Genomic DNA, 14,938 nt, shown 5'->3' on the forward strand with positions numbered 1-14,938 from the left:
GGGTGACAAACAGGGTGGCAAGGCTCTCCGTTGGGGTGGCAACTGCCACCCCATGCCACCCCGGTAGATCCGCCTATGAAGCTTCTCATTTTCAGTTATTACTCGCCGGATCCTTTTTTCTACTCCCGACATCTCCCGTCACTTCTCTGTGTTCTCCTTTTGTCTCCTTATAGTTTCTTTCCCCAGCATAATTTGTGTTTTTGCTTTGGCTCCATCGATCTTTGTAAGTTTTTGTTTTCTAATATTTTCATTAAAATATTCAAAATTATCCTCCGTCCCAGTTCCTGTCTGCTATTTGGTCCACCATCAACAAGCCCAGACTTCATGACGTGTGTTTGCAATGTGACAAAAATCAATAAAAAAAAAATTCAGTGTACAAATATTTTTGTAGGGCACTTTTCATGTTTCCTAATAGAATACGGCAAAACTTCTTCTAATGGAAAATTACTTATACAAATATTTCCCTGCTCTTTTCAACCTTTCCATTTTTGGTTACAGCATCGCCCATAATAGCAAAACATCAACCATCTACTGGGTTAAACAGGAAGTAGGGCTATTTAAAGATAAAGATATGAAATCAACCTTGTGAACTTTGCTGGAACACCTTTGTTGGTTTCTCCTTTTCAATCCTCAGTCTCAGTTTCCCATTCGTCCTTATCACCTGTCCTTTGTATGCCAACATCACCCAATCTTTATGAAAAATCCAAATATTGATTCAGGCTTTTGTTGGGAATTTCTGACATGGCTGTGTTAAAGTTTGATTTAAAGAGAAGGGAAAAGAAAGCGGCAGAAAGAAAATCTGAAAGGAATTCCTAAACCTCTCGTTTTAGCTTCAAGCTTATTACTCTGGTGTGAACTCAAAAATATACTTGATAAGTTTGGTTACCCTACAACCTGCAGGGTAACACTGCAAAATAAACTGGAAAAATAAACTGAAAAAGGGATAATGGTTCTTTAATGCAGTACCTCGGTACTCAGCTTCACAGATATAGTTTATCTGGTTTTTGCCACAAAGCCATAAAAAGAATCACGTAAAATACAATAAAGAAACCAGAGCAATATCCTTTGAGTGAGAACTCTCAAAAAGTGCAAAACGCAAGTTCAAATGAACTCCGCTATCCTTCAGCTAGCTCACACACGTGTAGAGGCCCGCTAGCATTAGCTCCAATTAGCCTTCATGAACAAGCCCCTTTTTCGTAAACAACAGTTACAAAAGCGAACTACGCGACTCATTGAGATTCGATTCAAGAACCTTTTCAACTCTTTCAAGAAAACTAATAAGTATAAAACCGTATTTATACTGTGTTATGAGAAAGACGAGACACACCGTTGAGGTTACTTCACATTCAACCGAAAGATTTATTCTTCTTGTGTGCTCAATTTTCTCTATGCCACCAACGCGGCAGCGCCCCGAGCGGTTGTGTTTGGAATTGCATAGGACTAACTAAAATGACACTCAAGAACTTAGTACAATGAGAAATTAAAGATACAAAAATAAAAATTATGTTGGGGTGCTTATTTTCTTACTTATTGTTTTTATTTACTAAGAACTCGTATTTCACCCCTCTACATTTGCATAAAAAATAATATTATATCAGTCTTGGCAGCAAAATGCAAGTGACAAGCATAATTTTTCTTTTTTTGTGTTATGAGCACTATGTTCCTTTCCCAAGAATAAATCCCATGTTAATGAACAAACTCAATTTAATATCACGGTTTTTTTTTACATTCTCCTCTGCCTCTTCCTAAGGACTCACCTCCTCCCCCCTACTACCCTGTTGGTCTACACACTCAGCCCCCCCTCAGGCCATATGAAGAAGTGGTGTATGGCTCAAACCCAGGGCTGATTCTCCCAAACCAGCCCCGTTACATCCCCCAGTATCCCCCACCCGTTGTTCTGCCCCCAGTCACTGAACCCAGTCCATGTGAGTAAAATCTACAGTTGTTGAGATTAAACAAGTCTCTATTGTTGTTGTTGTTGTTGTTGTTGTTTTTTTATCATCTTTGACTTCTCCATTTCTGTCCAGTGCCTAAGAAGAAAAAGAGCTGCTGTGGAAACAAGGCACAGTTCCTCAAGGCGGCAGCGGCGGCTCTGCTGGTGCTTGCTCTGCTGGGAGTCGCTATATGGCTTGGAGGTAAAGTCTGTCTATTCATGTACTTGAGTTACTATAGTCAAAATATTAATTGGCTCCTCCAACATAGCACTGATACCGTTTTAAACCATGACACAGCCTAAAGACATGTTTATAATATGAGTCTGCTTCTCTCTGTTTTAGCCATGTCTAGTTTATTAATTTGAGTAAATAATTCAGAGTTTACACAAAATCAATAGCATCAGGGTTTATTTCATTAGGATATTTTCACCTTGACACCAAACCCCTAGTTAAACTGCACACATCCATTCATCAGTACAACACGGTTTACATTGTAAATATCAATGATGCTTTTCTGACAACGTGTGACCTGAAACATGATTAGCTTCAGCATTTCTATTTTTTTTTTTTAAAGGATGTAGCTGATAGTTTTCAGTGAACTCACATCCTGTTCACAATGTTTTTGTGTAGTGCAATTTGCTTGTAAATGCTAAGCTAACGGAGGCATGATTATTTTGTGTTTTGGTACAGAGAGTTATTTTGCTCCGCAAAGTCAGAACATAAAAAAAATAAAATAAAATAAAAACAAATTTAATCCTGGGCTTCATTTCTGCAGTAGTGCTTCTGCTTACAAAGAAATGTTTGAGCACACTGCACAGAAAAGGTCACACAATGTAAAAAAAAAACAGATCACAAAGAATAAAACAAATGAAGGAACTTGGGCTGACAATAAAGTCTTCTCTTCACTTTTTTTTTGTAGCATTGTTTCGATCAATTCGGTTGCCAGGGAAAACGCAGCTAGATGAAGGAAACATGTGCACAGCTTGTTCTCACACACAGAAGTTCCATTTTCATTTAAACTTACAGTTTGTCGCTCCTTTTGTTTTGTTTTGTTTTTTGTTAGACTTGTCAAACATTTCATTAACTAATAAACTCCACTTCGACGTCCACAGTTTATTATGGCACCAAGGCATTAGCGGACGCAGAGTATGGTGATGACGACAACAGCAAAGAAAATCTTGACGAAGAGGATGTTTTGCTTCAGCATGACACCTGCTCCAACGACACTGTCCAGTGTGACGCAACCAAGGACTGCCTGCTGGGCTCTGATGAAACAAACTGTGGTGAGTGCACACAGGCACACAATCAGCCAGGTTGTTATTAAAATACACTGTCATAAAGCGATTTCTGTTCAACTTTTTTTTCCCAAACTGTGAACCAATGAGAATAAGAAAATAAATGCTAAGAGTTGAAAGTTAGTTTGACATGTCTCCTTAAGGACATGTTTATGGTTGTAAATGTGTGCAAAAGAACTTGGATAGCTAAACTAAATGCACCTTTTCTCCAAACCCTCCCCACCCCCCTAAAAAACAAGCTAACACAAAAACAAACTCGCTCCATGTCTTCTATAGTGCGATTCGGAGAGAGCAACAGCCTGGAGGTGAGAACAGCCCAAGATGGACGATTCCTACCAGTGTGTTACAGTGGCTGGAACAAGGAATATGCTGACCGTGTCTGCTCGCAGCTCGGATTAAGACAGTAAACACATTTCTGTTTTAACAAACACTGTACAGTGACAGAGATTTATTGATCGTTTGCAAACTAAAACCATCCCTTAGCTTCTTTAAAGTACCTTTTTAAACCTCTCCATCAGATCCAGTCACAGCAGCCATCAGTGAGAATTAGATTTTCAGTCTGCAAACTCTATCATACCCACATAGCTCCATTTCGTTTCTCCTCCCCTGCTGCCCGTGTGCTTAGACTTCAATTGAAAATCGTAGAAATTGCCGTCGTCTCTCAGCTTGACAGAACCAGAGTCAGTTTCCAGCACCAATCAGGGGCTGATTTGATGAAATTTCTGCTGTGTTGGCTGGTTTGTTTTCTCAATTGTTTGAATCATCTCTTTTTTTTTCCCTTCTTCAGGTCCTATTTAAGTGAAGAAATTGACTCCAATCCATCCATGGCTTTAAAACTGACCGGCAATTCAGCTTCTCTTGTTCAGGGTCTCTTAAGTACCAGGTAAACCGGCATGTTTACATTCTGAGCATGTAGACATGCTCAGAATATTTGCTTTTAGGCGTGTACTTATGGTAACTGGCATGTGTCTCCTGCTGCATTCTGCAGTTCTTCCTGTCCAAACGACAAGACCGTCTCCCTGCAGTGTGTGGGTAAGACGCCTCCATCTGCTCCTACAGTCACACAACAGCTTCCATTTTCTTTCCTTCATTGTTCGTTTTAACTCATGTAAAACCTTGCGCTCACACAGTTTCGCTTTCAACTTTTATTTTTTTGTCACATTTATAGTTTTGAAATTTAAATAATGAATAGGAGCTCTTATAAAAAAAAGGACTGCAAAGGTTTAAAATGATTTATGGGGGTGGGGGGATTGTGTCAGTGTTTATGCTTTTATTTGCCTGCTATTTTCCACACTACTTACCCAACTGCTAAGATGACACCTACTTCTACTGCTTCGGTTTGTACTGTTGTTCTAGCCGCCTGCAACCACCTGTTGTTTCTGCATGAGCTGGACAATTTAAACCAGTTTAGATCCAGATTAGACCTAAATTAGTTGTCGAATTGATCACTTGCCAGCTCAAGTGGGTCCAATATATGAATGTAGGCCTAAATATTACCAATCCATCCATTCTCTGTACCTGCTTAACCTTTGCATGGTTATGAGGTGAATGACGCCTCTCTTGAGAAGAAGAACAGGGAACAGGGAACAGGGAAGACAACAACCGAGCAACCGACCACTCATGTCGACACCTTAGAGCGACTTTGAGAGGTCGGTCAACCAAGAGGCATGTTTTATTGACGAATGAAGTTGTGACACTCGGAGAGTCCCTCTTACAGCGTGACAAAAATATGCAAAAGCCATGTCTGACGGCCAACAACAGCTCCACCATGAAGCCAGTCCCATGCATAAATATGTAGGCCATGCAAAGCGAAACAAATACTATAGTGCAGGGAAACAAATGTAGGCTGAACATTCTGACATACCTGGAAGTAAGAAATATGCTAAGGAGTGGCTAAGGACAGATACCACTGAAGTTTATATGACACAGTTGGTGAATGAGTCACTAAAATAAGACCAACTGAGAACATAAAAAGACAAACTGATGCTGACTTTTTTTTTACGGATATACAGCAGCTGAACAAAAAAAAACAAAAAAAAATCTAAATCAACCTTGAATGAATAAATCTTTTCCCTATATTCACTTTTCTCCTTCTCAGACTGTGGTAAACAGCCAGCTACATCCCGGATCATTGGGGGCACTGTGGCTAAATCGGGTCAGTGGCCATGGCAGGTGTCGCTTCAGTTCAAAGGATCCCACGTCTGTGGCGGTGTCCTGATCTCACCGGATTTTGTGCTGACCGCTGCTCATTGTTTCCCCCAGTGAGTGACGCAGAAATTCCCATCGTAGCGCTTACTTTTTCCACTCTGTTGTTCACAAAGTAAAACCTGTGAGCTCCGTTAAAACTGCAGAACATCGTAACAGTATTTACCTAATGAGTTCATGGAAAGCTAGGATTTTGAAATAAGCCGTGACCAGTTCACTCCTTTACGGTGAAAAATGTATTTCGGTTCCTGTCACCGCAGGGAGTACCTCTCTGCTGAAAACTGGAGAGTGTATGCTGGAATCGTGTCTCTGGATAAACTAACTCAGCCCTACTTGGTTCAGACGATCGTACTCAACGAGAACTACAACAGCAGGACCAGTGACCAAGACGTTGCTCTTCTGAAGCTTAAGTCTCAAGCTACTTTTAATGGTGAGAGTCATTTTTACCTCACGGTGCCGCTTTTTTGAGAAATCTTTAGGAGCATTGGGAACCTTTTTTTTTTTTTTTTATAAAAATGAACCACTACTACTGAAGACTTCAGCTATTCAAGTGTCTAAATGGCGATAGGTTAAATAGTACATATGGTGTCTTAGAAAACATTCATGCCTTTGTTGTGGGTATTTTATTGGGATTTTACATGATAGGCACAGTAAAAATAACCTCCATTATGTAATTATGTTGTCTATCAGGACAAACTGCCTGAGGCAACTTCAGAGAAAATTGTAATTGTCCTGTGAAAGTCTGTGCTGTTAATGTGTTACTAGCAAAATGTGGTTCCCTTGCAGGTAAACCTTTGCTTTATCCAGTCTCACTTTGATAATTTGATAAAAACACACTTTGTCTGTCCTTTAATTTCCTCGAGGAAGCACAAAGCTGCTGATGAATTTACTGAAGTTAAATGCAGTTGCATTTTGCAGATGATGTTCAGCCAGCCTGCCTTCCGCTCATTGGCCAGGACTTTCCACAGGGAACCAGTTGCTGGACGTCTGGTTTTGGCAGTACTCAGGAAGGATCAGGTAAAAAAAAATAAATAAATGAAAAATGCTGCAACTGGTTTCAGTGAAAAATATACAAGGAAAAACGTGTGCTAACGCACTAAAAGCGTAATAGCACATTGCTAAGGCAGGTAAACCCTACAACATCAGTGAAACATTTATGAATGGAACATCAAGCATAGAAACAGCAAAATGTTTACAAAAATAATAGCAAATGTAGTTCATGGGGGGAGCAGTTCTCTATTTTTTTTTTTCTGAGAAGGGCTAGCTCTCCACTTTGAATACCCTCGGGCTGCACTGACAAGCAAGTGCTGTATTTTCTTGTCCATTATGTGATTATTAATTGAAAGCTTTCATAAGGCTGGTTGCAAATTCTGTTATTCGAAGGCAATAATTGGCTTTTGTTTCATATTTCAAATGTTTTGGCATGGTTAGAGCTTTTTGGAAACAAAATGTGTCACTTTGACGGGTTTTGAAAATGTTTAGTTTGATTTTAAGGCTGCACAAAAGCAGAAGGTAGAACATTAGTAAAGAAACATCAGTGTTGTTAAAAGAACACAAATAACCTGTCAGCAGCTTGTGTATTAACTACGTAAGTAATCATTAAATGAAAAAGACACTGCAGACATGAGGGAGAGGCCCTGTTTTATTTGATTGGTCTAAAAAAAAATGTAGTGAAATAAAATCCTAAAAGTTGCTATGATACTGCACACAAATGTGAAATTTTATCTGTTCTTAGGCATTACTTGGTGTATTTCACTCACCCTGTTTGTCTCCAATTAAAGGAACCGTCTCAAAGGACCTAATGGAAGTGAGTGTGGACATCATTAGCACACAGGTGTGCAACACTGCATCAGTTTACAGCGGTGCAGTGACCAGTAACATGATTTGTGCTGGAAAATTGGAAGGAGGCAAAGATTCCTGTCAGGTGAGGCTATTTTATGACAATCAGTCATAAAATGGGGTAAATTCGCAAAACTATTTGCGTGTGCTAAATCAAACGACAAATGTCTGTATTCATTTAAATTAGAGCCACAGCAAACGCTGTTTTGTTAGGTGATATTCTCCTAACATATTTGTTATTACATAATGAATAATGGGTTAAAAATAAAAATAAAAATACCATCTGCTGAAAGCTGGAGCAAAATTTTGTAAATATTTTAACAAAAGGGAAGATTTTTGAAAACAATTTTTGAAATTGAGTTTAAAATCCAGTTGTTTTCCTTTTTTTTTTTGAAAACTGAAAATATAAAATTTGATTGTGAAACATTTCAACACGCTGTGCCAGGGATTCTGTGTCACGAGGAACAATATTTTAAATTTTAGATATCCGAAACATTTCTGTCTTTCACTTTGTAGATTCAGTCTTTTCTAAAGTAGTCATTTAGAAACGGATGTAAATTGTTGCCATTTAATGGTTTCAATGACCGTGTTTGTGTCTTCATACATTTTATTTTAACCCTGCAGTGAGTATGAGGCAGAAATGCAGCAAGTGACACGTGAAAAGCAAAGAACAGAGCAAATTACACTTCCTTGTGAATTTCCCCCTCTCTCTTTGATTAGACACAAAAATTACAGGTAACGGTTTTTGCTAACCTTTCATGCGTATGATTTAGGGTGACAGTGGAGGACCTTTGGTGTGCAAAGGAGCCAGCCGTTGGTACCTGGTGGGGCTCACCAGCTGGGGATCGGGTTGTGGCGGTGCAAACAAGCCTGGTGTCTACACCAGAGTGAGCAGTGTTCTCCCTTGGGTCTACAGCAAAATGCAGGTAAGAATTGAGAATTTTTACTTATTTATTTTTCTCTGACCATGTTGATGTTCATATTTGCACTGATGTTTTTTTTACATTGCTTCCTCTTTTTTTTATATTTTTTTTCTCACAGCAAGTGAAGCCTTAATATCTCCTACACGCCCAGCCTAGTTAATGAAGTCTGCACTGCAAACTCGTGTTTGACGAAGAAATTGCAACACACACAAGAACATAGGGATGAGAGGACACTACAGGCCAACTGAAAGGGTTACATGTTGGCTTTTGGGGGATTCAGAAAGATAATAAATACTAAATAAGTTGATTCAGTATCAGGCTAGCATTTTTGATTTTGGGTGTTTCACTCTTACATTAGCTGGGCTTCAAAAATAGCTCACCTTTCTATATTTAATTTCTGCCAATGACGGTCCTTATTATCGTGATCCCACTGATCAAAGTTTCACTTTAAAAATGAAGGATATAAATATATATATGTAGAGAGAGAGCTTGTCAATAGGTATATTCTTCTCAGGGCAATGTCTGGTTATTGTTGTCTGTCTGTTTACAGTTTAGAAATGTATATTTTACTTTGTACTGAAATCAAAGAGATTTTATACATGTATTTGGAATTTTGTGAATATAAACTAATTTTTGTGGATTTTGTTTTATTGTGTTCTTTGTTCACACATTTTCTGCTTCCTAAATGTTCCCACCGTTGGAGAGGCACAAAATGTCTTTAAGTGAAGTTTCCATAGTCTGAGATGTTTTTGGGAGCCATGTCATTTCCTGTCTTTAGTCCACCGTGTGCAGCCATCTGACAGGAATGGCTGGACACAGTTTTAGAAGTTTTAGGACACTTCAAGATTCCCTGCAGAGAGACTTTGTCAATAACTTGATTTAATTTTCCTGGTGACTTGGTGAAAAGCCAGCTTTGGTTCGTACAGAAGGTCTGGAATCTATTGGGAAGCAGTCACTTGCTGGAGGCGTGGACAAAACGTTTGAATTTAAAACCAAATTGCTTGGGCATGACAAATGAAATGCACTAGATTGAAGTTACGGCACTTACCAGTAAGCAACCATCCCCCACTGCAAAGAGAGAAGTGCCGAGCCGAACCAGATGGCTGCTGATGTTAGTTCATATCAATTTTTGGAAGTCTGGCCAACACGGCTTCGTTCACTTCCACCATTGCCATTCTACTGCATAAAATTGACACCCACAACTTCATTCACAACTTCCCCTTCTGTTTGTTGATGGAACCAGTTGAAATCCCACCAGAGGAATCCAGCTCAATGGGAGAAACTCCAGACAGAACACTGGAGGGAGATGAGAATTGAGCAGGCAACATTGTCAAGCAAAGAAAATATGTGTTTGACTATCAAGAAGTTGATGGATACCAGATCAAAATAACACAAACCGAGCTGCAGACCAGCCACAGACCAGATCGCCTCCACGTCACGCTGCATTGATGCATTCATTCAAAATGAATGAAATGAGCCCCAGTCATGTGTTGGATGCGTTGACTGTTACATAACATGAACAAACTATTCAATAGCTTTTAATATCGAGTAAATTAGTTAGTAATATCCAAACCAGTAACCAGATTAAAGTTATCCAAGTTACTGAGTGTTACTATTTCTTCTTTTTTCAATAAAGAATAAAGTAAAATCAATAAAGTAACTAATTACTTTTTTTTTGAGAATGAATCTAAAGAATAGTCGGATTACTTTTTCAAGGTAACTGTGGCAACACAGGTTATGTTATATTACTACGTGGAGAACTAATTTTGAGTTTCCATTTTTGTAAGACATATTATTGAAAATCAACATAAATCAACATTAAGCCTTTATATTTGTCAATAAAACTTTTAGAAATATTCTAATTGTGATACGCCAGTATATGCTATGAATATGAGACAAAAAAAAAAATCCGTATGATGGAATCTATATACTACCAGTCTGTGCAGAGCGAGAGAGAGACAGAGAAAAGGGTAACGACAGGATCCAACACACGGAAAAAAGCTGTTGCTGCAGGAACCACGTTGTTATCCATCACGTCTGTTTCTTTTCTTTTTTTTTTCCAGGAGAAGTCGTGTCTACATGATCGTTGTGCAACATACAAACAGATGAGCTGTCTTGTCGAAACCAAATCGTTAGTGAAACAAGCAGATTGATCGTCACTGATCATCGCGGGCGGATATATATATATATAAATACAAACCCGAACGTCCTCCGGAGAAACAACAGGTAAGTTGATCAGCGCATATTTGATTTCTGACGTTGCCACTGCCGTGCATGTTTGCTGGGAAATGATGTGTTTCACGTGCATTCAGACTGGCTGTCACATCCAGCAGGCACAATGCGGCTCCGCGGTCTAAATAACTTGCAGGGACGCAATTAACACTTCCAGTCAAACCGTGAGGGTGTGTCTGCTGGCACACGTCGTGAGACACAACACGCAAGAAAACACGGGTGATTAATTGACTTTCAGATGAGTACGTTTTCTTTTATTTTCTTCTTTTTTGTGTGTGACATAAACATCAAGTTCTGTTTAATGTCTCAGGGCTCCGCAGAAAAGGAAACACCACCTCAGATACGAGCGGTGTCTTTGTTTTCCGCTCCAGAAAAATGATCCACAGGTTGGGGAGGACCGATGCGCTGCCGTCACAGACTTGATGGGAATTCATTTTGCTCCGGAGTAATGACGATGTCATTACACGTTAAGGGTGTAATGTAAAGGTTATTGATTACCTTGTAGGATCAACTTCATTTCCCAATCATATTTGACTTGTGCATTTCTGGAGGATTTTACAGTTTTGGTGAAATTCAACCTTGCACTTTTGATTTTAAAGCTGTGGACCACACCCGCTTTTTTTCTTTTTTCTTTTCCTTCTTTGTTTATAAATGTACACTGACTGATTTATTGTCCCTGCATGTGTTTTGATATAAGGCCACCATCGATTCGCGGACCTCTTTCTCATTCAGCTGCGATTTCTTATTGGATACTGTGGAACGACGCACATTGTTGTCATGGTGATTTAACATTTTTATTACGATGATGGCGGACATAAAGGGGCGGGTTCCTGCACATGGTTTATGGAGGGCAATGTGACCCATTTACTTATCCTAGATTCAAAAAGAAAGAGACGAATGAAAACCTTCCTTATCGGTGGTTTGATTTACTTTAATAAAAATACGGTAAACCATAAGAGGACCATTTCTGATGACTTTATTTTTTAAAAACAGCTGTGATACTGGGTCATCAGGCTCGTGATAGTTTATCTGGAACTATCATATCTTATGTGACCCTTTTGTTTCTTCCCTTTTTGTAAAACTGTATAAATGTCTTTTTGTCCTGCATTCCCTAAATACGTGTAAAAAAACAACAAGCTTAAACATTTTCATCTTGCTCGTAAAACTCCTCCTCCCACCCCCTCATGTGAACGATGAGTCTCATATCATTTTTTGTTATTTTATGCATTTTCACATTTCATACAGTATGTGACTTCTACACAACAGACTGCCTCTCCACAGTCCTCACCTCAGACAGTGTCTCCCCTAAATGCCCTTCACTAAGCTTTCTCAACAGACAGTGTTGTCCCCCCCTCTCCCCCTCCCCAGGGTGTGCTTCATGTCTCCTACCTTGACCGTCTCTCTGCTTGCCCTCTCCTTGTCCCTATGTTGTAAAAAAAAAAAAACTCTCCATCTGTTGTGTTATTTTCCCCCCACCTCGCTCTCCTCCTCCTCTCTGTGATATAAAGTGTCTAGAATAGAATTAGCTCTTTATTTGTCCCTCAGTGGGGGAATTCTGAGCATGGAGACAAACAAATTTAGTATGCCAAGATGGTCATTTAAAAAAAAAAAACAACAAACAGAAAATGGGAAAAGCTCTTTGGCCCTCTATGAATAAAGTAAACTTAATTGGTTTTACCTCCTTTGGCAGCAAAAACGTCCATCAAGCGTTTGCGATAACTGAGAGTGAGTATTTTACATGGCTGCAGAGAAATCTCACCTGACTCTTCTTTGTGGAACTGTTGCATTTCAGCCATATTGGAGTTTGTTTGTTTTTTTTTTTTTTTATGAATGACCACCACCATTGGAATGAGATTTATGTCTGACATTTGACTAGACCTCTCTGAAACATTCAGTTTGCTATGAATCATTCGGAGGTGGACTTGCAGGTGGGATTTGGATCCATCACCCAGGCACGTTTTAAGCTTAATGTCATGTGGCTGGAGATTCTTCTTCCATCAATTCTGTCCTGCTTCAGCTAAACAGCCCCCATCACACTTCCTCCACCATGTTTAACTTTGAATTGCTGTCTCATGTCATGTCATGTCACCTTCCTAAAGTTTCCACTTTTGTTTCATCAGTCCACAGAACACTTTCCCCTAAAGTCTTGGGGATCATTGAGATGTTTTTAAGCAAAATGTGTATGGATTCGATTTGGGCCATTTTTGGCAAGGTTCTTTACTTATTCTTGACTTGTAACTTTAGCATTTGAGGTCTGTGGTGCTTTAGAAGTTGTTGTGAGTCATTCTTGCTCTCTGAGGGTCATTTTCAGGGGCCGACCAGTCCTTCTAAGCTTCACCATTAGATGTTTTCTTCTTTTGTGGAGAAATGCTTTCACTGCGGTTCACTGGAGTCCCATAGCGCCAGAAATGTTTTTTTTGTTTTTCCTTCTGTTTCATTCTGGTGAATGTCAGCGACTTAGGTTTTCATATTTTCTCGAATTTGTTTAAATTAAATGTGATGTGTTGCTATTTGAGATTTTTTTTTTGCCTTCTTCATATTGTCAGACAGGTTTCATTTAAATCATTTGATTAATTATGTCTCTGTGTAGTCAGTAAAATTAGACTCAGCTTCCCAAAATATGTGGTTCATTAAAGGTGATTAATGATTTAAGCATTAAGGCAATTACATTTTTTTCCCCATTGTGCCAGGATGATTTGCGAAGCTTTTCTCCCTTGAAAATTTAAATCATCACTTCAAAATAGAAGTACTAAATTAAATTGAACAAAAAAAAACAAAAACAGAAGAAACGTGCATTGGATAATGTACGTTTTCACACAACTGCTGCATGAGTAATAGAGGGAAATAAAAATATGTTTAAGGCCTTTTTGAATGAATGTGAATGAATATATTAAAAATTCTCACAAATTGTAATACCATTTTGGTTGGCAGCAGTGCTGGTTGTGAATTATAATCAATGGAGATGCACCAAAAATGCACAAAGTGTTATCTTAATAGGGCACATTTTAATTGGTGGCATCAAGTGTAAATTTTCAATCTAAAATAAATCTGACATTGCAAAAAAAAAAAAAAAAAAGAGAAAAGAAAAAGAAATGAGTACAGCAGCAGCATCTGAAAAAAAAATGGCCTCTTTATGGCTCTGGTTCCCAGTAATTGCAAAATTGCATTACAACATGACTATAAGTAGAAGTGACAAGATACATATCTGCAGTTGCTTGGAAGAAGTCGCTTTACACAACGGCCTCTGAAGCTGCACAGATGATCTGTGTTTTCTAAATCAGGTGGGGTCTTCTTCTTCTTCTTCTTCTTCTTCTTCTTCTTCTTCTTCTCCTCCTCTCAATTTGGCCGCAGCATCACACGTGTGTTAATCCTGGGAAAGGGTGAGGATTCAGGAAGAAAAAAAAAAGCAAAGATCTGTTTTATGTATTTGTTGTTTTGTTAAGATGTGGCCAGTTAGAATGATGCGATTTTTAAATGGGGTCTATTATGAAGACAAATAAGGCTTAGAATGAAGAAATAGATAAAAACAAATTGAGTTAAAGAAGGTGAAAGCACTACAGGAAAACACATAAAAACATTTAAATAAGGACTAGAATTCACCAAATAAATTGGAAATAATGTTCTAAAAAATGAATGAGATACAAATATAAGGTCAAAGCGTTGTTAAATGAGATATTTGAATTGAACATGTATGACATGCAGTTTGGGGACAGCCTTCAGTCATCAAATCTGCTGTGAAAACACAAAGCCTCTTAAAATATGCAAATGTGACACACTGTCGTTCAGATTAGCTTATAAGGTAGACAATAGAACGCTACATATGACTTATAAAATGATGTATCTCTCTGGTCCATTCCAAATTTGATGAAAATGCTCAATTATTTGTAACTTTGATATAAACACTTTTGTGTAAACACATTTGCAGCAGGAACTAACCTAAAGAAAAATGAATTAAGGATTGGAACAGCATACATAATTATAAAAAGGCTGACACAGTGAGTGTACATGTGCAGCAACGCGATGTTTGACGCTTATGATTTGTTTCTGCTGATACCATAATGAGGCTCGGAAAGAACGAGCAGCCAAATGGACCTGAACAGACCTGCAGCGAGTCAAACGGTGAGGTTTGCGACCCGTTTAGCCCTTTAAAACAGGAACGGTGAAGCAGGAGGCGTAATAAAACCTTCAGGATCCTGAGCGTTGTTAAACTGTGAAGCCCTGCTAAGTGTGGCTTTAGATTGCCTTCAGAATTTCCTTTTCAACATGTAGAGACAGACGATGTGGGAATTGGTTTATTTTGACCAATTCATCCTGGAAACGGGTCAGATATAAATGGTGATGGTTGATTCAGAGCACATACGGTATGAGACACAGCGGATGCGTGTGTGAGCACACTGAGCAGTCTATATGAAAATAGGTCAAGGTTACGTGTTGTCCTATGGGACGATAGCTTTCTGTCTGCTTGGAAGAGGCTGAACCTGATAAACATGGATAATTATGCGGGATAAAA

At 38.8% G+C, this 14,938-nt stretch overlaps 2 protein-coding genes across 5 annotated transcripts in view; both read left to right on the top strand.

Annotated features, from left to right (window-relative positions):
• Positions 1-1,729: 1,729 nt before the first annotated feature.
• Positions 1,730-8,836, top strand: tmprss13a (transmembrane serine protease 13a; the record flags this gene model as incomplete). Its single annotated transcript, XM_015058350.1, has 12 exons — positions 1,730-1,925; positions 2,028-2,135; positions 3,047-3,217; positions 3,506-3,632; positions 4,017-4,112; positions 4,218-4,261; positions 5,328-5,490; positions 5,695-5,864; positions 6,353-6,451; positions 7,216-7,358; positions 8,047-8,199; positions 8,315-8,836. Coding segments are annotated over 12 exons (1,485 nt in total), but the record flags the coding sequence as incomplete, so codon positions are not given.
• A 1,294-nt stretch (positions 8,837-10,130) lies between these two features.
• Positions 10,131-14,938, top strand: part of fxyd6 (FXYD domain containing ion transport regulator 6) — a 13,403-nt gene continuing 8,595 nt past the window's right edge. Inside the window, exon 1 of one of the 4 annotated variants that reach the window (XM_015058356.1) lies at positions 10,131-10,422. Coding sequence is in view for 2 of the 4 variants with exons in the window: in XM_015058355.1 (XP_014913841.1) it covers positions 10,667-10,670 (4 nt within the window). In the remaining 2 variants the exon portion in view is untranslated. Of the gene's footprint in view, positions 10,423-10,451; positions 10,671-14,938 lie in introns of those variants that run through there. The other 3 variants (XM_015058354.1, XM_015058355.1, XM_015058353.1) reach the window with 3 other exon arrangements.

This window comes from Poecilia latipinna, unplaced genomic scaffold, assembly GCF_001443285.1.
Source record: "Poecilia latipinna isolate Pla-1442-1.1 unplaced genomic scaffold, P_latipinna-1.0 Scaffold1535, whole genome shotgun sequence".
Classification (NCBI taxonomy): Eukaryota; Metazoa; Chordata; class Actinopteri; order Cyprinodontiformes; family Poeciliidae; genus Poecilia; species Poecilia latipinna.